Here is a 27,560-nt window from a genome sequence, read left to right as displayed (position 1 = left end):
ACCTAGTCCTAGAACATAAATTTGTTTACAATCATGGTAGAGAAAAATTAACAATATTTTAAAAATACAAAAAAATCTTTGGTGCTTTATTGGCTTTATAAATAGACATTACCATTATAAAAATTAGAACTCAGTATCTAAATTATTTCTTGTTCTTTCAAAGGAGGAAAATTAAAATGAGGAGAAATATACAATTAGAACATACACTTTAATCATTTACATGCAGTAAAATATTAAACAATCTCAAAGATTTATCATATAATCCTTCAAAAAGAACCAGCCTTTACATTTCCCATCTAGCCCAATAGTGTAAACATATTATGTTATTTATCATGAAAGATAAAAAAAATCTCTTTCTACCAAATAACATGTAAACCCATATGGCACCTGATGTTTATTGGCTTAGTCAATACAATCAGGTATTCAATTTTACTATAAATAAGAGGAAATACAAAATTAACCAGAGCTATCCTCAGCCTGACATTTTATGATTTATAAGTTTATGGAAGAAGTCTCCATTTCTTTCTCCTTCTCCCCAACCCCTACTAACCTCTAAGTTCACTTTACTTAATGGGTATTTTTAATAGTCATCACATAGTGCACATAGATATTTAGATTACTATGCATAACTAATTGAGCAACACTGGAAGTTGTTGAGTTATTTACAATTAGTCAGGTTTGGTGGCATACACCTGACATCCCAGTATTAGGGGAAACAAGGCAGAAGGACTGGCATGAGTTTGAAGCAAGAGTTAGCTACACAATGAGCTGAAAGACTATATAGCAAAGTCCTGTAATGAAAATAAAATAAAACAAACTATGCTAATTATTAATTATCCTGATTTTTTTAGACAGGGCCTTACTCTATAGTCCTGGCAGGCCTAGAACTTGCTATGTCGACTAAGTTATTCTCAAATTTGTGGTAATCCTCCTGGCTCATTGTTCCTGACACAGGAATTACAGACATGCCCATCTGTAATAAACTATGTTTTAAATCAAAGAAACCCCTTAATATATTTAACAATAGCTCTGTAACAATTATCATAAGGTATCATGTTCCATATAATACTGAACTGGAAAATATAAAATCATATTTGTAACTTGTATTAATTGTGGTAAAAGACATTGCGTTATGATAGCATACAAACAACTACTGAATTGTGGTCACTTCTCATTAGTTATTTGAACTAAAAAGTGTGGTACGTTTATTAGACTTGAATTGCCATTTTGTTAACAGATTCACATTTCAGTTCTGGTTTAATAGCTATGCAATCATGGGTTAATTATTTGAATTACTAAGGCTTCACATCTCTTGTTTACAAAACTGCATGTTTAAATCTCATGGATGCCATGAAAATTAAAACAGTAGTTTCTAAAGTGCCCAACATAGTACATCAGACCTTAGATAGTCTTAAATAAAGCAGTGCTGCATAGACAAAGGGTAATATGGTCTTCTTGAAAGCCAAACATAATTGTGCTTTAATCTGAATATTTGTAACTTGAAATCAATGTTACTATGAGTAAGTTATTTAACATTTGTTCATGTTTTTCATCTGTAAATGGAATAGTAATAATATTCTTCATATGACTATTGATGTTTAAATGGAAAAAAATAAACAATAGACAATTCAATACAAATCCAAACTGTTATCCTTCACTAGAAATAAAAAAGAAGTTGGATGGTGATGGCACACTTTAAATCCCAGCACTGGGGAGGCAGAGACAGGTGAATCTCTGAGTTCCAGGTCAGCCTGGTCTACAGAGTGAGTTCCAGGAGAGGCTCCAAAAGCTACAGAGAAACCCTGTCTTGAAAAACAACAACAACAACAACAAAAGAAATAAAGAGGATTATATGAATGTTTTAATAAACACTGAGAGGCTGAGATAGGAGGACAATTGTAAATTCAAGACCAGCCTCAGATACAAGTAATTATAAGGCAAGCCTTTGTTAGAGTAAGACCCTATGCTCAAAATACAAATCAATTCATGTCGAACCAAAACAAGAGTTACAAGCAGATGTGCTATCTCACATCTATAACCTCAGAATTTGGGCAGCTAAGGTAGGAAGATCACAGGAGTTTGAGGCCAGTGTAGGCTTCATAATGACATTCTATCTCAAAAACCAAGAAAAAAGAAGCAAAGAAAAAAAGAAAGCAATTAGCTTTCATATCCACTGTCAAAGAATAACACTGAAATCCTTACAAGAAATTATAGCAAAAACCATATTTTTTATACTTTTTTGGAATGCTTTCCAATTTTAAGTATACTTTCATAAATCAACATAATCCTATTTGTATTTCATACAATAAATGATGTCCTGATCTATATTAGAGTCAAGGTAACTAGGGAAATAAAACACTTCATTATTTTCTCAGTAATAACATTTAATTATTGGACTTGCAGGCAAATTAAGGATTTCTGATGAATTTGCAAAATGAGTTCCAGAAGAAATATACATACATATGTCACTCAGTCAGCACTGTGGCAATCTGTTTAGTGACACAGTAATTTCAACTTGTTTTAGGCTGTAATACAAATCTATTAAATACCACAAGTGAGATTTAAACCAATCAAAGTAACTAAAAGCTGAGTAAATGTTTACATGCTATGGCATAAGAAAGTGTAGCCACAATATACTACTATTATAATTATTCTACTACCATTTTGCTGCTCATAAATGTAAAATAGTCACTCCCAATAGTTATTAAAATTAGTTGTTTTCTTGTATTCTGCTAAATATATTAAATAAATCATCTCATTTAATACTTATGAGATCTTTATGGAAAGGGTATTTCTGACATTTTATAGTTGTATTTCTGTCATTTTATAGCTCAGACAACTGATTTTTCCCAAAGTTATAGGTGGCAGAGTCAGGATATAAAATTCAGGCAGGTGGGTGTCTGTGAGTTCCAGGCCATCCAGGGCTAAGCAGTGAGACCCAGTCTCAAAAAAAATTCACAGGTATCAGGTGCATGACTTAGTACTAGACCATTTGACTAGTGTGTACAAAGCCCTGGGTTCCATTCCCCACACTACACTAAACACACACACACACACACGCACACGCACACACACACACATATTTATTTAATTCTAAAATAATATTTTGATCTTTGTTTGCTGATATTAATATATAGTGATATTTTATCTCCTAGAGAAAAATTTGTCCCTGTCTTTTCTAGATGAGAAATTCCATTTTGAAGTTCAAGGCAAAGTTTTTAGTGCTTTATGCTACACTTCCTTGTGAGAAAGGGAGAGTACAAAGTACTTCCTCCTATCTTTCAAATTATGCCATCTATACATACATTAATTCCCTTGTTTGGGGAAATAATATGTAATACTTTTCTTTAAAATGAGATAGTATATTACATATACAAAATATATAAATATATATGAAATATATGTTAAATTGAGAATTCAAAACCTTGAATACATTATTCTGTGTTAAGCCCTATATAGTGTTGAGGAATATTTACTTCTACTGCATAAAATGTGAATTACAAATTACACATTTCTATATAGAGAATCTCCTTCTTTTTCTCTATAATTGCTGACACCCAGTCTGTCCCAAACAAAGCAGTCTTTGGTCTTTGTTTGCCTTTATCGAAAATGTGAAGGGAAGCAGAGCTACTGTTTTATATTATCTCTGAAACTGCTATTAAATACAGCACATCATTGTTCTCCCATATCACAAATACATAACAAGCTGAAACATTCCAGTGGCTTCTTCATTCCAGGATTTTAAGAAAAACACTACTATAACTTTCTAAAGACTAGTTTCTAGTTCTAATTTAGGGTAAATCCAAAATTAATTAAAATTAATTTTGTTTATGCCATAAATCTTTAACAGTTAACCTGTTTTACAAAAACTATTACTATTAATCTCTAAATTGAATGACTCAAAATATAAAAATACTCCCAAAACCAAGAGTAATCTGAAATATATCCCAAGTAATTTGATTCAACACAGGTATCCCTTGGCTCTCTTGACATTAATAAGAATATATACAGAAAACTTTTCGGCAAATGAAATTGAGCCTATAAGTCAGATACAGGTATCTATGTAAACTACTGAGTGTAATAAAAATCTGTGCATTCCCCAATGTATGTGATCTCATTTTCTTATGACTGTAAACTTCAAAATAGTTTTCCTTATTCCACATAGAAATGACACAATTTTTTAAGTCCTTCCTGTATTTCTATAGGTAAAAGTGCTTCATACAGATAAAACAATAAAAAAACTAGAACTTACTTTCTATAGCACCAACATGAAAGAGTGAGAAATTTTTGGCTACTCATAACACAAAAGCTCTTTTGTGTCTGGGTATGGTGCTCTTAAAGAGCAACTGATCAGAAAAGTATTCTAGTAGAAACTTAATAACTGGGAAATTATAGGTTCATTAATCAAATAACACAGTATTAACTCATTCTTAATTATATTTTCATGAAATTATAAACAATTTTGCTAGCAACAAATTTATTTTTTTTCATTATTGGAAAAGACAACTAAAATTCATGAAAGTATTTTATATTGTTAATTTTGTTGGAAGCAGATTTATGCCTAGCCCATAAGAGCTATCAAAAGTATATCTTAAATAGAAAGAATCTGCTATCTGGGCCAGTGAGATGGTTCCATAGGTAAAGAAATTTTCTGCCAAGTCTGATGTCCTAAATTCTATCACCAGGAAGACAGATAATTATTGCCTGCAATTGTACATCTTCCTCATGCACGGGCAAGAACATATATGCATACATATACACAAAAAATAAAATAAAATTTTCATGTAAAAATAATTTGCTATCTATCTTACACTAGTAATCCTCAACTGAATGCATTCACTTCAGTAAAATGATTCAAAAGGGCCATATTAGCCACTGAAAATAGATTATAAACTTTTTAAATGATTGAATTTATCTCTTATTTCTTGGGTATTTACACACTTTTTTCCAGTTATGAAATGAGATATGAAAACATATCTTTGAATAAAAAAGATATCTCTAATTTATTATAGCTCTATGTTAATACCTTATGAATATTAAAACATGTTAAGTTTTGATTATTGGTAAGGAATTATGTTGGTTTGACTGTTCAAAAGCACATGAAAAGCAAAATGACTTCATCCTTAAGACAAATATAAACTAACTAAAGAGAAAGGGTACACATAAAAGTATAAATATAATGTATGTAATAACTAATGTTGCTTTTTAGAAGATGTTACAACGATTGAACCATTCTGAATGTTTGATTTCAAATTTCTAGACAGCACATTGTCAGAAGTTTTAAAGGATCTCAATATATAATAGAAAATATGTACAATTCTAATTCTGAAGTGACCCAATCTCAGGGAAAAAATCATACACATATTCTAGCCCATAACAGATACATATGCACATATGTAAACCGGCATAAATATGTGTATAGTATATCATTTAGAAAGGGGACCAAAAATGGTAATTAATAGTAAGGGGTGAGGAAAGACTGAATATAGGCAAAAAGACACATGAATAATAAAAGAATGTAAAGGTAATTGTTTTTCACACAGACTATAGAACGTCCATAGCCACAGCTATCCTCTGCACAGACTACAGAAAGACACTGAAATTCACTGAATCAGAGAGTTTGGTTACAGGCAAATGCTTTGAGGGGTTACCTTGATGTAGCTTCATGCAAACTTTTGTTTGTGAGTTCATTAAAATAAAGTTATTTTTATATCAAATAAGTTGCAAAAAAAAGAAGAAGAAAGGTGAAGTATTTGAACCTCAAAGTACCGTGTACTTGGTTTGAACCTCTTTTGTACACTGTAACAACATTGACTAAATTTTCAAACTAAATGTATTCCTCCCCAAAATTCCAACAAACCATAATTTGGATCTAAAGTATGGAAAATACATTCAGCTTGAGTTGCCATTTGTCTAGTTGGCTTTTAAAGTACCTAAAAGGTGTATAGAGCAGATAATAATTACGGCAGATGATAAGAAAAAGAAAGAAAAATTAGAATCATAAGAAAGGAGAAAAGAATAGTGTGCTTGTTAGTTTTTGTCAACTTGACACAAACTAGGTGCTCTTAGAGAAAGGGAACCTCCATTGAGAAATTGCCTCCATCAGCTTGCCTGTGGGCAAGGCTGTGGGGACATTTTTCTTAATGACTGATGTGGAAGGTCAGACCATTGTGAGCTGTGGTATCCCTTGGAAGGCAGTTCTGAGTAGTATTAGAAAGCAAGCCTACAAGCCATGGGAAGCAAATCGCTAAGACGCATTCCGCTGTGGTCTCTGCTTTGGTTCCTGGCCAGACTTCCTCCCATGACCTGGAAGTTTAAGATGAAATAAACCCTTTCCTCTCCAAGTAGACTTTGGTCAGTGTTTTATCACAGCAACAGAAACCAACCTTGAATAAATTTCACTGTTTTTCAAAATACATGCTCATAATTTTTACAGCTATTTCTCAAAGTTGAACATTCATTTCTTTTTTTTTTCTTAATGCAACTGTCAGAGATTTCTTAAGATGATCTTTCTATACTGTCCGTAAGTACATCTTTTTCTGAAGGCTAACATTTGAAAATTAAAGACTTAATTCATATCAGCATGGCATATGTTCTTGTACAAGTAAAATAACCTGCAATTTTTAAACTTGTCTTACTAAACTTTATATCTTACCTCTGGTTAACAAAACTTCAATGAGATGGACTTGAATCACGAGACAATTTTTCACTAAGAAGTCTGAAAATGAGATAAAACACATGGCTATTATTGTATCCGTTCTCCCTTACTTCCCTCCCTCTCTTCTCATCATCCCTCTCCCTATTTCCTCTCCCTAAATCTGGTGCTGGGGATGGAATTCAGAGGTTATGAATTCCAGGTTAGATAAGCATTATACCACTGAACTATCCCTAGGACCTAAGATTATTGTTTTTCATATAATATGAATCATTGTCTAATTCTTACTAAGTTTTTATTAAGGACTTGCTTTAAAAATACACAGTTGGCCTGGTGGTGCTGGCACACGCCTTTAATCCCAGCACTCGGGAGGCAGAGGCAGGAGGATCTCTGTGAGTTCGAGGCCAGCCTGGTCTACACGAGCTAGTTCCAGGACAGGAACCAAAAGCTACGGAGAAACCCTGTCTCAGAAATTCAAAAAGAAAAATACACAGTTGAATTTAGTTATCATATCAATTCACATTTTTGTTTGTTTTCAGACAATATAAATACACGATCACCTGTGAAATAAGATTGTGAATCTCTGTTGACTCAGTATAGAATTTGGGACATTGTATCACAAAAATTATTATCTCAAAATCACTTCTATAGGAAACATACTTATTATTCAAAGAAATAGGTGCTATTTCTGAAAAGGAATACCCATAGCTTGGCTTCTCATACTTCTACATATTTTCCTAAATTCCTATATTCAAGTTATCTTTTAATTGAATGTCTTTTATTTTAATGCTATGGCAATGATATTTAACATTAATGTTTTACCCATATCCCTATTATAGAACAAAATGGTATACATGGAAATATTAACTTGCAGTAAATCTGTGATAGCTACCAACATGGTTTTAAAATTGTGTGATTTAAAGAAGATGAAAAAATATGGCAAACTCTTTATATCAAGGATATTTAAATGAAACAGACAATTGGCCTGATAAGCTTACACATTACAAACCTTTGTCTAATACATTAATGTTTCCCAGAGAAAAATCTCTTTCTGAGTGAACCCGATCAGAAAAGCCATTATAAAATTTATGTGAAGTTAGCTATTTCATGAATCTTAATTTTTCAGTCAAGAAAACCTTTTTATCATATTAATCAGTATTTGTTTTATTTTCCTTAGTTATTTTTACCCTATGTCTCAATATTACAGTATATACTTCATAGAAGTCTTGCAAATACATAGAGAGAGGCATGCCCCGGTGAGTAATTGCAGCAGTGCTTGTAACTGATAAAAAGGAAAGCAAGCTGCATGATCACAAAAAAAGTAAACAGATAAATACAAATTTCAATATTTAGGGTAGATTATACATAAATGTTAATAAATTATATAAGTAGATCTCAAAATAATTTTAAAAAATGGTTTGAAAACTAGACATTCAAGTAAAATATCCATATGTTTTAAATCACAAAGTGTATTGCTTCAAAATACATGCTTGTATAAAGAAAATAATATACAACACTTTATGCAAAAAGCTGTTGCAGGAGGGAGAGATAAAATATTCATGAGTGCAGTCAAACAAAATTTTAACCTCATTATGGTGCTTCATTTTTAAAGGAAAGTAAATGAAATAAAAAAGTTTAATCTCTTGGAAAGAATTAAAATGGCTGACAAATAATTCTTTATATATTCTATATTTAAAAGTTTTTCCAGACTGGAGAGATGGCTCAGCAATTAAAAGCGTTTACTGTTCCCATTGAAGAGAACATCATTCTGGTTTCCAGAACCCACATCAAATGCTATGGGACAATGTTCTTGTACTTTGTAAAGACTTGTCACTTATATTTTAATAACGCACTGATTGTCCAGTAGCCAGGCAAGAAGTAGAGGTGGAGCGACCAGGCAGGAAATAGAGGCAGGGCAAGAAGAACAGGAGAATTCTGGGAAGAGGAAAGCCTCAGTCTGCAGCCTTCACCCAGATGCAGAGGAAACAAGATGAGAATGCCTCGCTGATAAAGGTACCAAGCCATGTGGCTTAACACAGACAAGAATTATGAGTCAAGATGTAGAAATTAGTTAATAAGAAGCCTGAGCTAATAGGCCAACCAGTTATTTATTAAAATACAAGTGACAAAAAGTACAAGACCATTGTCCCACAGCAATCAAGTGGTTCACAATCTCCTGTTAATTCAGCACAGGGGAATCCAATACCATTTGGCCTCACAGGAACTTGCACATACATGGTAAATATATACTTTTTGTAAATAATATGCTATAAAATGGACTATGTACTCTTATTTGTAGAGATTGCATAAATATAAATTCAAATGTGATCTACACAGGCTTACTAATTTTTTTCACCTTAATTCATTAAATTTATATACATTATTTCTCTCCATATATATATTATTAATAGTCTATTATATCTAATTAATGCCCTTATAGTACTTGTTTAGCTGGCCTTCTCTAGATACTTTCTAAGTACTAAGTACTAATGTACCATGTGTTTATATCATATATCTTTTACTTTTATTTACAAGTACCATTATTAATGATGGCTAACTTTTAGATTAGGAGCTACAAAGATTATTATGATTTCTCAGATTTTCTAATTTAATAATTTTAATACTATAGCATCTAATCCTAAAAATAAAACTATCAAAATTTTCCATACTTTAGCAAACAAAGTCCATACCTGTTAAACTAAGATGATTAACTGTGTATTAAGTGAAACCTAACTCTGAATTAATGACTCCAAATGTCTTGTTCTTTCCTCAGCCTTCAAAGGGAATAGAAATTAGGAGGACTTCAAAATCTCTTTCCTGGTTTGGGGAGATGCCTCTGTGGATCAACTAGAGTTGGATCCCCAGAATCCAACTAAAAGCTGGACAGACATGGTAGCTACCTGTAATCCTAGCAAACAGTAAACAGAAACAGAAGATCTGTGGGGCAAGCTAGCTAGCTAGACTAGCAGAAATTTGTGAGCACTGCTGGCTTAGCAAGAAACTCTGCTTCAATAAATAGTGATGAGGAAGAAACCTGAGGCCAAATTTGAGTCTCCATAGTACACATCCACACACAGGTGCATGCACGCCCAGACACACACACAAACACACTTGCGTGGACTCTAATTTTACCAACTATAGTATTTCAAAAGTTAGACCTAATAATATTGCTCGCTTAGCTTTGGAAAAAAAACAGGATAAAATCTATTTTTGTTGCTATTACTGTTGTCAATCTTGATGGCTTAATAGAGAGGTAATGTTAAAAAAATTCTAAAGTGAGATTAAGTCACTCTTAACTAGGACTGATTTGCATCCCAGGGAGAATATTTGGTGATATCTCAAGACATATTTGGCTATATCATAACTTGGAGGGGGTTACTGGTTTACAGACTGAGACAGAAATGATACTGAGCATCCTATGCTGCATATGACAACCCCATTTCCAAAAGAACTGTCCCACCTCAAATGCCTATAGCAACATATGAGAAATCTTTGGCCAGAGAAAAAATTTGTGATCACACTGTAGAATAATATCCCCGAACCACTGGATATAATTATCGAATATAATATATATTCCAAAATTATTTAATGCAATAAATACAGAAGACTCAAATTTTAAAAACCATTTTAGGTGTTTCTCTAATTTTACTAGATAAACTAATAAGAGCCATGTTAATGACTTTGATGGAGTTCTGACTTGAAAATCAGTATGGAGTGAAGAGTTGTATGCTCATAACAAAGTAGTAAAGAAATTCACTATCTATAGGTAAATGTGCTGGTTCAGTGGCCAATAAAATAGAATGTAAGAATACATGACAGTTTTTTTAGGAACTATCTTTTCTTACTTTGTCTTCATTTGCACTTCTCAAAAAAATCTCTTTTTACTTCTCCACTTAACAATTTTCTTCAAACAGTGTCTGCATGAAAAAATAATAAAGAAAAAGGTTTATTTAATAATGGGTTTCTCAGCATATTAATATCTATATTAAACAATTTGTCAATCATGCAATTTCTAAAATTAATGTGGAACTATTCTCAAGTATAAAGTATCTCTAATGACAGCGAATGCTTTATTCTTTCTTATCATGCCATCTTTTAAGAATCAATCACATCTTTTAGTGATAAAGTGTAATTTTATTTTGATTATTAAAGTATTCAAAAGGTTTCCTGACAGAGGGAAAATTTTGTCTTGATTGCTCTGTGAAAATCAGATGTTACTGAAAAAATATTCTTCTGATGATTCTAGACACTGTAATGATCAAATATCACCCTTTATTATTTAAATAAGAATGAAATCTAGAGATTAAATATCTACATATTGTTTATTTATTTATTTTATTGAGACAGGTTTCTCTGTATAAGAACCCTGGCTATCCTGGAACTCCTTTGTAGACGAGGCTGGCCTCAAACTCACAGAGATCTGCCTGCCTCTGCCTCCTAAGTGCTGGAACTACAGACTTGCACCACCATGCCTACCTTTATGTTTATCTCTTTATATATCTTATCTCATAAATTCATTTATCATTTTCTAATCATAAACTCAATGATTTTTAGGACACCTATGTCAATCAATCAGACCTATTCCTTTTGTTTGTATTAGTTTTGTTAGTGTTATTTATTTATTTTGGGGAGAATAATTTTTTTGAAATCATCTTGCTATGCTGCCCTGGCTAACCTAGACCTCACTATGTAGACCAGGCTGACCTCAACCTTTCAGCAATTTTCTTGCCTCTGACTCCTGAGTGCTAGGTTTCTAGGCCTGTCTGTGACACCATGCCTGACCATATTGCTGAGTGCTAGGTTTCTAGGCCTGTGACGCCACGCCTGACCATATTGCTTGTGTTTAAACTATGTTTTCATCTGGTCTTCTATTTGCTAGCACAAATAGAGCTTTATCTCTTCAGTAGCTCTAATCTCTTTCATCAGTTACTTCAATATTTTTTTTTGCTGGTACAATTTGCAAATGAGATCCGAAATGGCATAATAAAAAGGTTTTCTGATCTAAACGGGAAAACTTCTCAGTTTATACTTCTCCAGCATTTCTACAACTGAACTTCTTTCCCTAGAGAACATCTAGAAAGACCTGCAACTTTAACAGGACAGGAAAATCTGAAAAATATTGTATAAAACTACACTATTCTCATTTGTAGAGCATTCCTTTCCTTCCAGTTCAATGGTGCTTAGCTGTAATGAACCATTATACTTTCTAGTTACTTCAAAATCATTAGCTAAAAAGTTACAAAAGCCATTGTCACAAAGCAGTCACATCAAATATTAAAATTTTAGTAGTTATGTTAAGATTATTTTATAAATATTTTCATTTAAAAGGCTTATTCATGTAACTAACTCAATTAATAGAACTAACCATGATTAATCATGAAAAACACTCAATTTCCTGAGGAATTATTATAATTTCCCACATTCGCTTTGTTTAGGCTAAGTTTTAACACATGCAATAGCTATGGAATCATCTTAAGACAAGGTATTCACTCTTTCTTTAGATCTTCATCATTATTGCAGAAAGCCATAGAAATTACAGTTCATCCTTCCAAGTACAAGCAGATGAAAATAATCATATTTTACTATCCCACATGGGACTTAGACTGCTGTATTTAAATCTTCATAGATAGTTTGGCCCCAAAAGAAGCTATGGATAACCATAGTAAAAAGGAAAAGGAAGCAACCTATTTGATGAGACAAGGTAGTAGGTTTTTGCTACACCCAGTAGAAAGGCATAGGCAAAAAAACAAGATTATCCCAAACAAAAGGAAATATGATTATAATAAAAATAAGTAAATAAATTTGCCTAAGTTTACAAAATTTTTTTACAAATATCACAGGGCATTTTGAAAGTTACTCTTCATCAAAATATATGTTAGGCACATATATTTCTAGAGGTTACAACAACCTAGAAAGAATCCAAATACTATCATTAGGAAAATGGATAAATTAATGATAAATTCATACAGTGGAATACTTTAGAGCAGCACAATAAATCCATCACCACTGTATATTTTAACACAGTTTAGCAACTATATGATGAGCTACAAAAGCAGGACAGGAGCACAAAGCAGTATGATTTCATTTATATAAGAAAATTAAAAAGCTGGCTACTCTAATATATTGATTCGAAATGCAAACACTACAGCAAAACTATTTTTTAAAAGTGGAGAGATTATACATGAATTCAAACAAGAAGCTGCTTCTGAAAAGAGGCCTGGAGTTAGGAACGTCCTGCTAAGTGAACACAGGTGAATTCAGAGAAAATAGGATTATTTCCTGAAATTGGGTGACAGGTTACTAATGAATTACTTTGTATGCCATACACAGAAAACTGTGGTGCATATATTTTAGAAATACTGTTTAAATGTATCAAACACTTACTACATAATTCAAGCTGTAGTCTGTTTTCTGTACTTTTCTAATCTGCTTTGTAATCTTAACAGGGAGCCACTTCTTTCTATAGCAGTCATTCTAACGCAACACACACAGAGTTTAAGCAGTTTCAATTTTTCTAGCTAAATTAATTTTTTTCATAAAACTCACTTTAAAAACTCAGATATTCAAGGAAAGTATGAGGATAACTTTGGCATTCAAAGCATTAAAGACCTCATTAAAAATAAAAAAAAAAACTATTAAGTTTAGTGCAGGCTATACAACAGGTTTTTTTTTTTAAGTTAAGAGTATTTGCAAGAGCAAATACTCTCTTTAAACAAGTATCTTATTTAATAAATGGTCTTATTCCAAGAAGATGACTGTTGGGAAATTCTATAATTTGAAAAAAATTAAGATTTAATATTTATTTTTATACATTATATACATGTAACTGTAACAACCTCACAGCTTTTAAAGCCTAGAAGTGTTTAAGTTTTGGTAGATTGTCCTATGGTTTTACTGACAGAATGATATTAAAAATAGTAAATGCTAAGGGAAAGATCTTTTAAAACATACCTTTACCTTTATCCCCAAATTTTCCAGCAGTGAATACAACTGTGGAACTCACACGGAAAACTGATAGAACTTCCAAAGTTTTACTTTTTATAACCTAAGTTTTGTTCTTCAACTATAAAGTGAGACACAAAACTAAAAATAATCTTTACACTGTTCCGTCTATTGAAATGATTTCTAGATTGCACTTCCTCAGAGCCTTGTCTTGAGAAAGGATTTTTTCCCCCTTTTTTCTTTAAAGAAGCACCGACAGTTCAGTTCCTAGTTAGAAGACAGTCTGAAACTCATTGCCAACCACCATCAGCACAAAACAAAATATTCCCTTTTAGAGCCAGCTTTTTTTTAAAGAAATAATCCTAAGGATAAAAATATGTCATTTCCACAGGTTGAATTTAAAGATGCAATAAATGACGAACTTCTGACACTTATCAATTACGATAATTATACCAACTTTCAAAGTTATATGTTAGTACATGTAATTTCTATCATAACAAAATTAAAACGTCCCAATAATGCTTAAGATTCCCTCTTTTCCTAAGTCCAGAGAGGACATCGAATACATTCACCTCTGGACATTTTCATAAGTCGCATGTAAAAAACGCCAAGCACTATCTACTGCTTATAATAACCCACTCCCACCCATTATAAAGATTTTATATTAATTTTACATCACACATTGTCTATTCTAAAGAAAAGGTATTTCGCAGCAACATTACATTGCAAGCAGAGCCTCACTTTCCCCCTTCCCCTTCTAGCCTCAAACGCGAAGGATCAGAGCCTTTAGAAAACCTCAACATTACCAGCTGCACTAACCCCTCAAGCCCTTATTTTACACTGTTAGAATTTTTTTAAAAAGTACTTTAAAAGTCCTATACCTTTGTCTTCATCCTTTAAGACTTAAGTTCTGAGAAAAAGAGATGGGGGACGCCAAAGACAGTGTGAAATCTGAGGTTCGAGGTGGGGCAGGACGTTAAGCGGAGTCCCGGTTGACAAAAGAAAGAACTAGAAGGCTGGTGGGATGCCGGACCAGGTTGAGCGCAGAGTTATCCTGAGCGCACGTGAAGCTGCTGAGGGGGAGGGACCTTGGCGGCCACGGCTCTTGGATCTCCACCGCCCCCCAGCGACGGAGCCCGTCCTAACCAAGGCGACTCACTGCAGCCATTTTGGCGTCGTCCCAGACCCGCCTCTGTGGCTCACGGGACTCCACCCACCACTGCTTCCCCCCCCCCCCCCCCCCCCCCCGAACCGAAACAGGAAGTGGCTCGGAACCCCAGAAGCCTGGAGCAGCGCCTGCCTCCCCGCACCCTAGCGACCCGCCACCGGTCCAGTCCCTGTCCCTAGTGTTAAAGCCCCCACCCCCCTCCGAGCCCCGCGAACTCGTGAGATCATGTCGAACATGGAGAGTATCCTTTCCAACGGTCGGGGGTGCTACGGGGCCCTGGGAACCTGGAAAGGGCAAAGGCAGGGGCAGGAGACACGCCCAGGGGTTTGACCTTTTTGGTCCGCGGGTGGCGTGCGGGCGCTCGAGCGCAAGCCAGGAGCAGCGGGGGTTTGACTTTCCCCCCCCCTCCTCGCTGCTGCTGCAGCCGCCACCGCCATCCTAGAATGTGGGGAGGGTCAGGGAAGCCTGTGGACAGATGGAGATAATTGAGCTCCTCCCGCTTCTTGTTGAGCACTTCTGTCACCTGCCTTATCAGTGAATTTTGTCATCTTTGAAATTGACAGGGAATGGTGCCAGAACAGAGGGGAGGCGGCTGGAGTTTGCCTATGCTTGCTGTGAGGCGGAGATGTTGGGTTTGAGTGCTTTGCGTGGACGAATAGTTTCTGGCGAGCTGCCCTTTTCCGATTGCAGGTGACTGAGGTGATAAGGTTGAGCAATTGCCCGGAGCCCTCCGCACTAACTCTTGATTGCTTTTTGAACCTGCTGCATGCTAATTTAACAAACACTTGAGGAAACTAAGGTCATTCCTGAAGCCTTGAAATCTCATCAGCCATACCTGTGTGGACACTTAGGGGATAAGAATGAAGCTGCCTCGTGATGTCATGAGTATGAATGTTTTTTTCACTACTAAAATTCCATCACAGCAACTCCATGTTGCTGTAATTCTTACTTCTTCCTGAAGTTGGCATTAGAGGTAGAATAATTGGCTTTTTCTTTCCAGGCCTTTTTTTCCCCCCCAGGCCAAAGTGGCAAGAAGGTAAAATGTAGCTAACTGTTCAGTAGCTCATTTTAGAAGGTGTTTTGGTTCATTAGTTTATACAGGCAAACTTTTTGATGAATTAAATTTTATGTCACACATAAAATTTTGCTAACATAACTTGTGTAGCACTAGCCAAAATATGTCGAAAATTAAAATGTTATCCTTTGAGGAAGGATGCAGATAGGTCATTTCATTGAAAAGAATAGATGATTAAGAAAGGTCCAGTTTCTACTGCACTTTAGAAAAAGTAATGAATGTAGTGTACTTTTAATAATACCGTAAAGTGAAGGGCTCAGAATTATGAGTCAGAAGATAAGTTTTCTTTCCCCCATGTCCAAAGGGGAAAAAACCGAGTTAAGGCATGGCATCCATCCTCTGTCACCCACTTGACTCATTCGGAAAGTGTATTAACTGACCTTTCAACCCTAGGAAGGTATTCTTAAGGTAAAAGGAAATGGTAGTGCCTACCAAATTGTATTTTTGACCAAACACTGATGTGTGAGTTATTTGAATAGCTTAAAATTGTTAATTCTTTTCCTAGAAATTTGGAAAGGAACGGAGCTAGTTGACTAAACCATATACCTATATAGTGGATACATGTGCGTAAACATACATACTACTTCCAACTTTTAACAGCTTTGGATCTGGGGGCCAGAGGTCACATATATATGAACATAAATACTAATGCAAAATAACTCCTACTGAATCATATGAATGATGATGTGTAGAGTTAAACTAAATGGTTTAAAATTGTGTGCACAGTTTTGAATATTACTATGTGCCTTTTTTTGCTAGGGATACTGTCTGTAGCCATGATTATTTCTATGCATTCTAACTTGAAGGAGGTTATGAACCAATGAAGTTCATGATAAGTACTGGACTTAACTCTGAGTTCAAAAAGGGAGTTCTGGACAGCTATCACCCGGGGCTATGTGTACACAAAAATAGCTAGCTCCTTAAAAATAGCTGTTAGTCATTGCAGATCTTATGAATCACTTTAAATCCTAAAACAGAACGAGTTATATACTGGTACCAGACTTTCGAGACTTGATAAAATACACTATGATGTATTTTTTATCAAGGTACTGTCAACATAAATAACCATTCTCACTTGAAAGGGGCGTCCTAGTTAAATATGAGTGAAATCTGAGTAATCACGGCCTAAGGACATAGATTCAGGATTTCCCAAACTCCATGTTCCAATGTGGTGATAATTTAATGCGTTTTGATAGTAATAGAATAAAGTTGTAATTCGAGACTCTTTCCTAACATATCAGTGGAGACATCAGCTAGATGGGTCACAGCAAAGAGGGAAAATCCCAGCCTCAGATATATCCGAGAACAGTCAGCCTTTTGCTTGGTGGAAGCTGCTGATCTGTTAATATATTTCAGAATGTTTTATCTGTTAGTCACAGGATATTAGGTCAGCCAGGTGGCCAAGGAATGGCTGTTAAGGGGACTAAAGATAGCCCAAGAGAAATTGTAAAGCAGGGCCCGGACCTGCAAAATTCCAAGCTCTCCTCAGTCAAGGAAACTCTAATCAGTTAAGTCAACCTTTCTGAAGGGTCAGTGGGAGGCATAGTCTCTTTACTGGAATTAGTTCCAGTGTTTACAGTATCATTAAATTGGTTCCTTGCTAATATGTACGTAATTTATGGCTTGTGGGATCAACAGAATGCTGTCATTTACAAGAAGTATTAAACGTTACTTTGGGTCTTCCTTTCCATACCATTTAAAGGACAGTTTGAACAATTCCCTGTAATTGTTAAAATACAATGTATGACCTAAGAGATAAGCTGCTTTTGAGTTCCTCTTTGTTTCTATATTCATTAGTTACTCCATGCTTATCCATCTGTAAGTTTATGTTTTCAAATTAGTAAAATTATCTCTAAAGTTGCTTTTAGTTCAGATGACCTCACCTGATTCTTTGATTCCAAATTTACCTCCCTAAAACATACACAGGAGTACTTAAGGTGCTTACAATGACAGAAAGGTAAAAGGATAATGCCACTTATCAAATAAATGTCCCGTGATATTGGTACCACTATTTTTATCGTAGGACAGCTATTAGTGGAACAACTAAATAAAGATTTATTTCTAATTATTTTAATGTGTGTTTATGTGTATGTCTGGGTCTGAGCACATGAATGCAGAGACCGAAGGAGTGTCTGATCCTGGCAGAGCTGTAGCTAGAGATGATTTTGACTTACCTGGCATGGGAAACTCTGATCCTCTGCAGGACTGGCAAATGCTAACCATAACTGAGCCATCTCTCACGAGAGCCCAACACTCTCCTGGAAACTCTTTTTTACCTCTTACCTGTATTTTTTTTCAACCTCTACTTCTGTTCATCAGGAATCGTATAATCTAGTTGGTGGCATTTGTAATAAAATAGCTTCTAAACTACTGTATTTAGAGATCTTACTATCAGCTTATAGTGAACTGTCACAGATTTTCTATAGTAAGGAGATGAATGCTATTTTAAACTAAGTCTTCTTTATATACAATGAATTCTTGGAATCCTAATGATTTTTGAAAAGCTGTAATGGAGAAAAACAGTGTAATAGCGCATACTAGTTTTATATAATGCTCTAAAGACAAACTTGAACTTTTGATATACTTTCTAAATAAATTTCTTTATTAAAATTGAAATTTAGTAAATGATAATATAACTTATTGAATGCATACTTTATGCCAAACAAACACTAACTTTTTATTCTAAATTGATTTTTTAAAACGTGTAATGTTAATCCTTCCCTCTTAAGAAAGTTAAGAAAAAGAGTAAAACATTCCTGAGAGACTTCTATTTGACCTAAGATACTATAAAGTTATCAGTTAAATTCCTCTTTTCTTTTACTGCAGATGCTACTATCTAAAAGTTAACATTAATGATTTCAGGTCATTTCTTTATATATTAATCATACATGTATACTCTTAAGGTATATTGATATATTTCTTGATTCCAGATTCTTTACTGACTTTTTGTATTGTTTTAATTGATAATAATAAACTCGTGGCTTCTTATTTTAGAATATTGTTTGATTATTTTTTCTGTGTTTTGCCATCTTATCATTCAATGTCCTTGCATTGTAAAGTCCTGTATATCATTTGGTTCATTATTTTTTAATCCATCATAATTTTTGAATGTTTCTTCTTGTTGAGTTTTATTTATCTTCACTCATTTGTGTTTGCACTACAGTACACATGTACAGGTCAGCCTTTGAGACTCAGTTCTCCTCTTCTTCCTTATACAGACATAGTCTTTCTTAATGTTTCTGCTGCACTGTGTATTCCTGCCTAGCTGACCAAGAACTTCTGGGCAGTTCTCTAGTCTTCTCTTCCTATTTCTCAGTAAGAGTTTTGAGATTACAGATGCATGCATACCACCCCGTGAAGCTTTTTAAAGTATGTTCTGGGAATGGAACTCCTTTTTTATATGGGTTCTGGGGATAAAACTCAGGTCATCAGGCCTGTTAAGCAAGCACTTTTCCCACTGGGCTATTTGGCCAGCCCACATTTGAAAGAAGTTTCTACTTAATGTATAATTTCTGTTTGGCCTTTTATCTCTAGATTTGTTACTCTTTTGTTGCTTTCTGTTGAGTCTGTAAATGGTTCACATTTTTTTTTCCTTTATTACTTTGGAAGTTACATACTATTTTTTAGTGGTACCCTTGAAATTTTAACATGCATAGTTAATGTTAAATTTAATGAATGACAGTTTACTTGTGAATGGCACGAATGTTTTAACATACTCAACTCCTCCTTTCCTTTGTCTTAGGTATTTTCCTCTGCTTGTGTTCTGCATTTTTAATCTTAAAATTGGACACCGTGATTCTCTAATGTAAACAGCATTTCCTGGATAACATTCTGTGCTCTTTAAGCCTTTTGTTAGATCTAGTTTAGTTTCTTGAGAAGCTAAGTTTATTATTGAAATATTCTGTATTTGCAAATTTGCTTACGTGACAAAACTTACAGCAAACTAGCACAAATGATGTTTTTAACTTGCCTAGATTAGTAAACTTTGGACTCATCCAATGTTCCTATTTCCCACTTAGGAAAGGGAATGAATGCCTCTACTGTAAATGAGTATCTACTGCTCTCTGTTTAATACCATATTTTCTGTATTTCTGTGCCTTATGTTTATAATTCCACTATTTAAAATAGTCCCCAACTATAGGTCCTGATGTGCTATTTAGTGTTTTTAGTATGAGAAGGCTGTGGTGTGCCTTGTAGATAAAATTATTATTTTATGTAAGTTTTCAGTCATGAATTATAGCTAAAGAATTACTTAATAATTTTTAGCTAAGAATTTGCTATTACTGAATCAACAATATGTATTAAATAGTTGTTAAAACAGAAATACACATAAAATACATCAGTTGATGAAAATGTAACACATAAGAACCAAACCCTAGATTCTCTTTAGAAGCAATACTTCAGTGTTTGCCACTGGTATTTATGGCAGTTTGATAGACTATTACTACTTTGAATAGTGTACAACCATAAATCCTTTGGTAATTACTTAGGAGTTTTATTTGGAAGTTCTACTCTGTTTGGCTATATCATTTATAAATTGTCTGAACTTTGACTGTGGTTCTTTCAAAGTTATTTTAGTCTTTGATGTTTGTAGGTTTACTATGATGCATCTAGATATGAGTTACGCTTATTTGGCCTGTTTGTAACTATCTTATTATGCTCATTAGTTACAGAATAGTCACACATTCTCATTAAGTATTATCATTTACACACTGTTATTATCTTTTCCCATAGGATTCCAGATTTTTAAATTTTTTTATTCTTAATTTATTGTTATATGTGTAGGAGTGTTTTACCTGCATGTGTATCTCTGTCCTACATACATGCCTGTTGACTTTGGAAGCCAAAGAAGAACACTGAATCTCATGAAACTGGAGTTATAGGCAGTTGGAGCTCCTTTATGAATGCTTGGAATTAAACTCGGGTCTTCTAGAAGAGCCAGCAGTGCTTTTACCCACAGATTCAGTCCTCTAGCCCAAGTACTCCAGATACTATAAAACCATCTTAGTCTACTTCTGTTGCTCTTCTCTTCTCCCTGTAATTCAGATCTGTATTCCAGATAGCTCATCTTCTCCTCAGCTTTCTTCAGTTTTCTGTTTTACTTGTAGTGGTTGGTTTTATTGTTCAGCTTGACACAAGCTAATCATCTGGGAAGAGAGAACACCTGTAGGCAGCTCCCTGAGGCATTTTTTGATTAATGATTTAATGTTTGTTCTGCTGTCCCTGGGCACATTGCCCTAGGTGATAATAAGAAAGCAAAGCAAGCGGAGCAAGCTAGTAAGCAGTTACTCCATGCTCTCTGCTTTAGTTCTGCCTCCACATTCTTGCTTTGCCTTCATATTGGTAAAGTTTCTCAGAGCTTTCCAGTAGAGTTTCATTAGTCAACCACCTTGTCTCTGTAGTCTCCAATTTGTGACACTTATTGAGTTGTTCCTTGCTCTTCATGAATTTGACTCTTGAAAGGTTACAACAAATGAGTTTGTTTATAGCAACAGTGCCATGATGATGATGCCTTCCTCTCTTTCAGAAAGATAATAATATGGACATGCTTTCTTACTGATGACACTAAACTCCTAAAATGAAGTCTACCCAGTTTCTTTAGAATAGTTATTTTCCTTTGTAATTAATATTTTATTTTCTTGATTTTGGATGAAAGGAAGTTTAAAAGAAATAGTTCTCTTTCTGAAGTTTTATGGTTAGTTAAATTATAATACTATCTGATCATTTTTTGATGATTTTTTTAATGTCAAGTTTGTGGGTCTTTATGCTAGAAAAATGACTTTTTGACTAGCTGGCCTTAACCTATATTTTCAGAACACTTATTTAGCTTGAAGTTTGCTGCAAAAGAACTTAATAGGAATGCCAAGAAATGTGATAAAGAAGAAAAAGCTGAAAAGGCCAAGATAAAAAAGGTAGACTGCTTTTAATCTTTTTACTTTTTTGATTTAAATATTTTACCATAACAATGTACATTGATATTACTTATTTACTCTATTAAGAGATCTAACCAACATGGCCTTTCTTGAAATGAATAACTCTAATTAAACAATTATTTTGCTTTAACTTCTAAAATTCAGTCTCTTACATATAATCAAAATAGTTCCATGTATATCTTAGTGGAGGTTTAAGGATCATGAGTTAAAATTTTAATAAATTAAAAGTTTTGGTAATGCCGGGCGGTGGTGGCGCATGCCTTTAATCCCAGCACTTGCGAGGCAGAGGCAGGCGGATCTTTGTGAGTTCGAGGCTAGCCTGGTCCAACAGAGCTAGTTCCAGGATAGGCTCCGAAGCTACAGAGAAACCCTGTCTCAAAATCCCCCCCCCCCAAAAAAAAAGTTTCAGTAACTTTTCTCAGCATTTCTTCTTTGTCTAAAATAGTCTGTCTTAAGCTCAAAATAGCATCTTGAAATTCAGGATTGAGGTCTAGTGCTTTCTTGAAATCTTCCAAAGCTTTGTCAAAATATCCCAGCCTAAAGCATATCAAGCCCCTGTTGTAATACGGAACTTCAGAGTTGGGCAGGGTTTCTACAGCAGATTTGTAGTCGTCCATGGCTTCATAAAAATCAACGCTGAGGTACTTGGTTTGTCCCCTGTTGTTATATGTGATGACCAAATCCTCGGGGCTGCATTTGCTCGTGCAACTCGTGCACTGGCCAGTGAAAGCCAAGTACAGTGCTTGTGCCTAGGAAAACTTGCCCCTGGCGAAGCGAGCCTGGGTCAGCACCAGAGTGGCTGGTCTCTGGGCTCTATCAATCCGGCAGCTGGGCCATGACCACCTTGCTCAGGTGGAAGCAGAACCACCAATATTTTTACTTTTTAATTCACAAGAGAAGTACAAATAGATATGGAAGGGGTAGTTAATTGTATATGTCATCCTACATAGTAAATAATGCCTTCTTAAATGTTTTTTGTTATGCAAATATAGATCACAAAATTTTATAATTCTTGTGTTAGTAAAAGCTGTCCTTAGCTAATTTCATTCTTCTTGAGAAGCTGGTATATAAAATGATATTTCTTCTTTCAGCTGATTTTAGTGTCTATACATTCTAAGATGTTTATCTAAACATTGCACATAATTAATGTATATAGTGTTTTCATATTTACTAGCAGGAGTCACAGGGCACTGCAGGTAGTTTCCCTAGGGATGTAGTAAAAGGATGCAAAGCAGACTCAGCAAATAGGGAAATAGGCTTACACTGAGTCTGACTTATTTCACTTACTATTATGCTCTTCAATCCCATACATTTTGTTGTTGTTTTGTGAGACAGGGTTTCTCTGTGTAGCCTTAGCTGTCCTGGAACTCACTCTGTAGACCAGGCTAGCCTCCAACTCACAGATACCCACCTGCATCTGCCGTCTCAGTGCTGAGATTAAAGGTGTACACCACTGTCCCACTGCCCGGATGCACAATTTCATTCTCCTCTGTGGCTAAATAAACTCCATTTTGTGTGTGTGGAAAATAGTTTTTGTCATCCCTTAGTGGATACCTAACCTGATTCAGTAACTTGTTGATTGTGTATACTGCTGAGGTAAATATGAGTATGCACATTACTGTGTTATATGTTGATTTAGAGACATTTGAGTATATCACCAGGGATAGAGTGACTCCGTTTATATTCCTACCAGCAGTAGTATATGAGGGTTCCATTTTCTCCACATCCTATTATTAATAATGTTTGGTTAATGATAGCAATTCTGAGCAGCTATGGTGGAAATCTCAGTTTTGTTTTAATTTTTATTTCCCTAGTGACTAAGGATGTTGAACATTTTTTCTTAATGATGTGCACCTTTTTAATTTATCTTTTGAAACCTGTTTGCTCATTTTATTATGCCATTTATTGCTTGGACTATAAGCCATTTTTAGAATTTCTGGATATTATCTCTAAATCAAAGTTACTAAGGCAAGTACTAGATTTAGAATTAAAACTTTTGAAGGATAATATTTTTAAGCATGCTGTGTTAGTTAGGTTGTGTGCATATGTATTTACATGATATTCTTTTTATTGTTTGAGAATTCCATACATACATATAATGTGTGTGGTTAAATCCACTCCCATTCCTTCCCCCTCAATTCTTCCCATATCCCCTCCACTATTCCCTCAGAATTTCTTCTGCTTTCTCTTTAAACCCACAAAGTCTACTTGGTGATGCCCAAATGTGCATTAAGTATAGGGCTGTCTACTGGTACATAGTGGGCCACATCCCTGAAGAAATCTGCCTCTTCTTTACCAGAAGCCATCAGTGGTGTATAGCTGCTCAACTAGAGGTGGGATATTTTCTTCCTTGATCTTCTGCACGTGTTGCACATGCAGTCAGTAGCATCTGTGAGTTCATGTGGCCCTGTCATATCAAGATAGTTGTGCTTCACTGTACTCACTTGCTACCTCTGGCTCTTAGTCTTTTTGCCCACTCTTTCAGAATGATCCTGGAACCTTGGATTGTGGGTGTGTGATATATAGATCTATCATTTAGGGCTGAGCACACCATGGTCTCTCATTATCTTCATACTGATTAGTTGTGTCCTTGTATTAATCACTATTGTAGACTATTACTTTAACTGTATAAAAGTGTGTTACAGTTGCTTATGCTGCATATGTTTAACTAGGCAAAGATGTGTTGCTGTTTTACCTTGCCAGCCTAAGGTACCTAATTGATCCAATAAAAAGCTGAATGGCCAATAGCTGGGAAGTAGAGGTGGGGTTGGCAGGCAGAGAGAATAAGTAGAGGAGGAATCTAGGCTCCAGAGAGAATGGTGTAGAAAGCCAGGGAGACGCCTGGAGCCAGTCAGCCAGGCAGCTACCAGCCAGCCAGTCATGGAGGAGAACATGCAGAATGAATGAAAGGTAAAAAGCCTCAAGGCAAAACATAGATGAAGAAAAACAGGCTAATTTAAGGTATAATAACTAGTGGAACAAGCATACGTTAAGACTGAGCATTCATAACTAACAATTCTCTGTGTTATGATTTGGGGCTGACAGTTTGAGAAAGAAAGCTTCCCTGAAGAAAGTTGACAGTTGCACTGATCACTGATTATAAAGAAAAGTATCATTAGAATAGGTTTAATACTGTATCCATTCAGCAGAGTAATAGTAGTAGTTTCTCCATTTGGGACTTTTGGTTTACCCAGCTATAGGCTCCTGGGCCCATTAAAGGTGCCAGGTGACAGGCATGAGTTCCACCTAGTGGAACAATCTTCAATCTAATCACAAACTGATTGCTTACTCCCATATCGTTCTATTGCACTGGCAGGCATCTCTTACCAGGCCACTCACTGACAGCTTAGCTGGCTAATACTATTAATTACTTAATTCCCTCCATAGCATGAATAGTACCTTTCTACAATGAAAGCTAACCAGTAGGAATGATACTTCTTCAAGTGACTCAAGTGTGTGGTATCTTCAACAATAAGGTCTTACCAGCAAGATCAAGAGCAGTGACTATAGCTTGTAATTTTGCGGTGGTGGGGGTGGGGGAGGAGAGTATCTATATCCTAAGCTCCTTTTGAATATTTTGTCCTTGCTTGAGAGAATTATAATGGAATAAAATGGAGAAAGAGATGGAAACACTTGTGTGGACTTTGAATTTAAAGTAAAGAGTGAGGATAAAGGAAAATACAGGACATGAATATGATCAAAATACATGATATACTTGTTTGAAAATACCTTGAGACCGACATTATATGTAACGAATATATGCCAATTACTGTCTCTGAACTCTGTGCAAACAATGGTATTTTGTGTCAGATTTTATTATAGGTTCAACCTTTCCTAAAATTCGTTTTCAACTCTAATAAGAAAACCCCCATAGATTTTTGATCAAGTATTTTTATATGCTGAGGATTTCAATAAGAATAAACCATGATTTTCTTAAGGTATCAAGTCCCAGGCAAGAACAATCATATTAATTGTATAAAATATTCTACCTTATACCATTCTTCAGTTTACCTTTTATTTTTATGGACTTTCTTGTCCTTTACTCCATCCTTAGTTTTCTGTTCCTCATCCTTCCTTATGTTCCAACTCATTGTTTATATTTTTACAATTAAAATGTGTCAAAATAATTTTCCATGGACATTTAAACATAGATTGTTTATACAAACCTTTATTCCAAAAACATTTTGTGTATATTAAAATGCAAACTCTTTCCATTTTTTGTGTATGTGGTGTGCATATATGTAGGCATATATATATTTGCTTGTGTATGTGTGTACATGCGCTCTTACATACATGTATGTGCAGGTATGCATGTATGTGGAAGTGTAAAATCGACATCAGGAATCATCCTAGAGCTTTCTTCCACTTTATTCATTAAGGTAGAGTCTTTCAGTCAAATATTGACATGAATGTGTTATAGCAGAAGTCAGCAAGCATACTGCGTAGTCTACACTTTTGATTCATTTTGCACTCTTTTATAAAAGAAGTTTCAAAAGAAAAGTTAGAGAAAGGAAAAAGAACACTGTAGTTGTTGATTTATCAAAGAGGCTGACACATAATTGCCAATCAGGAATTAGCTTTAGAGTGAGGACCTTGGAGCTGTGATCAGATGTCAAGGGAGGATAACATGAAAAAGGAACAGTACATTGCATTAAAAACAAAGCTTTCCTTTAAAACTAATAGAGAAATTTCCTTTAAAGGTATGGTTGAAAGCAGAAGAGAGGGTAGGGTGCCTTCATGGACAGGATGATACGTGAGGGACTGTTCAGAAAAGAGAGTTTTCAGAGAATTCCCCAAACAAATGGGGATGTCTAAGTTCTACAATAATAACATTTGGTTTAGTATTATTGTGGGATAGCCTACATGGTAAGAATATTGGAGGAGCCAGGTCCTGGAGGGGTGGGGAGGCTATAAATTTGGTGTAAAGCAACTCAGCACAACCACAGAGGAACTTCTTAACTCTCTGTCCCCAAGAGAGAGAGAGAGATTCGTGGCCTTCCTTCTTTAGACTATGAAAACTGGCCTCTTATGTGACCAATATCATAAAGGGCCAGGCATATAGCAAAGCATATGACAGGCATAACAAGAACATGCAACATTAATTCCTGCATATATTTTGTGCTGCAGTTAAGAGTTGAGTAGTTGCTGGCAAGGTCATATTACTGCAGAACTGGGAATTCCCCCGAGTTTTTGAATAAAGGAGTCTAAGTTTAGGGACTCATGCCCTACCATATATTCCCACACAAAAACTAGAATCAGCTAGAAAGGTGAAGAGAATTTTTTTTTTTTTTTACAAAACCAGAGGTCAGAGAAAGGATTGTTTAAAAGGGAGCAAATTTGGTAAACTAACCGAGAAAGGAATGGAAAACCAATTACCCTGAGTCTTTGTTAATGCTTTTATTAAAATGGGCATGAAACTTGTGTCTTGCCTGGTTGACATGAGGGTTAGGTGTGAAACTGCTTACCTCTTGGGCCATTTGAGGAAGAAATAACTACATCCCATTACACTTGATTTTAACATTATACTCAATCACTTATCTTTCATTTTCTAAAATTCATAATAGATGTTTGAGATAGGAAATAGCTAACCAGATGGAATACTGTGAGTTTGCCTTTTAGTTTTCATTAGCTTTATGCAGAAATGAATAAATAGTACCATCTGTTGTTCTCAGTTGCTCTTTTAGCTTTGTGGCCAGGTTTTGGCCCTAAGCAGCTCTTTGGGTCATTTTTAACAAAACAGTGATGAGTAGGTTTTCCTTTTTATAATTATTTATTTTTAAACTTTTT

General features: G+C 34.9%; 1 protein-coding gene and 1 pseudogene across 1 annotated transcript in view; one reads left to right on the top strand and one right to left on the bottom strand.

Moving 5' to 3' along the window:
- The first annotated feature begins 14,854 nt into the window (after positions 1 to 14,854).
- The window catches only part of LOC121445096 (charged multivesicular body protein 1b-2), a 58,638-nt gene continuing 45,932 nt past the window's right edge, over positions 14,855 to 27,560 (top strand). Inside the window, exons 1-2 of the mRNA XM_041647097.1 lie at positions 14,855 to 15,006; positions 21,655 to 21,752. Coding sequence (XP_041503031.1) covers positions 14,991 to 15,006; positions 21,655 to 21,752 — 114 coding nt within the window. The 5' untranslated portion in view covers positions 14,855 to 14,990. The remainder of the gene's footprint in view (positions 15,007 to 21,654; positions 21,753 to 27,560) is intronic.
- Positions 22,178 to 25,864, bottom strand: LOC121445094 (annotated as a pseudogene).

Source organism: Microtus oregoni, unplaced genomic scaffold (assembly GCF_018167655.1).
Source record: "Microtus oregoni isolate MIOR12 unplaced genomic scaffold, Mior012 000159F_ref0000335, whole genome shotgun sequence".
NCBI classification, from domain to species: domain Eukaryota; kingdom Metazoa; phylum Chordata; class Mammalia; order Rodentia; family Cricetidae; genus Microtus; species Microtus oregoni.
The sequence above is the reverse complement of the archived record's forward strand: the minus strand, read 5'-3'. Positions and strand labels throughout refer to the sequence as shown.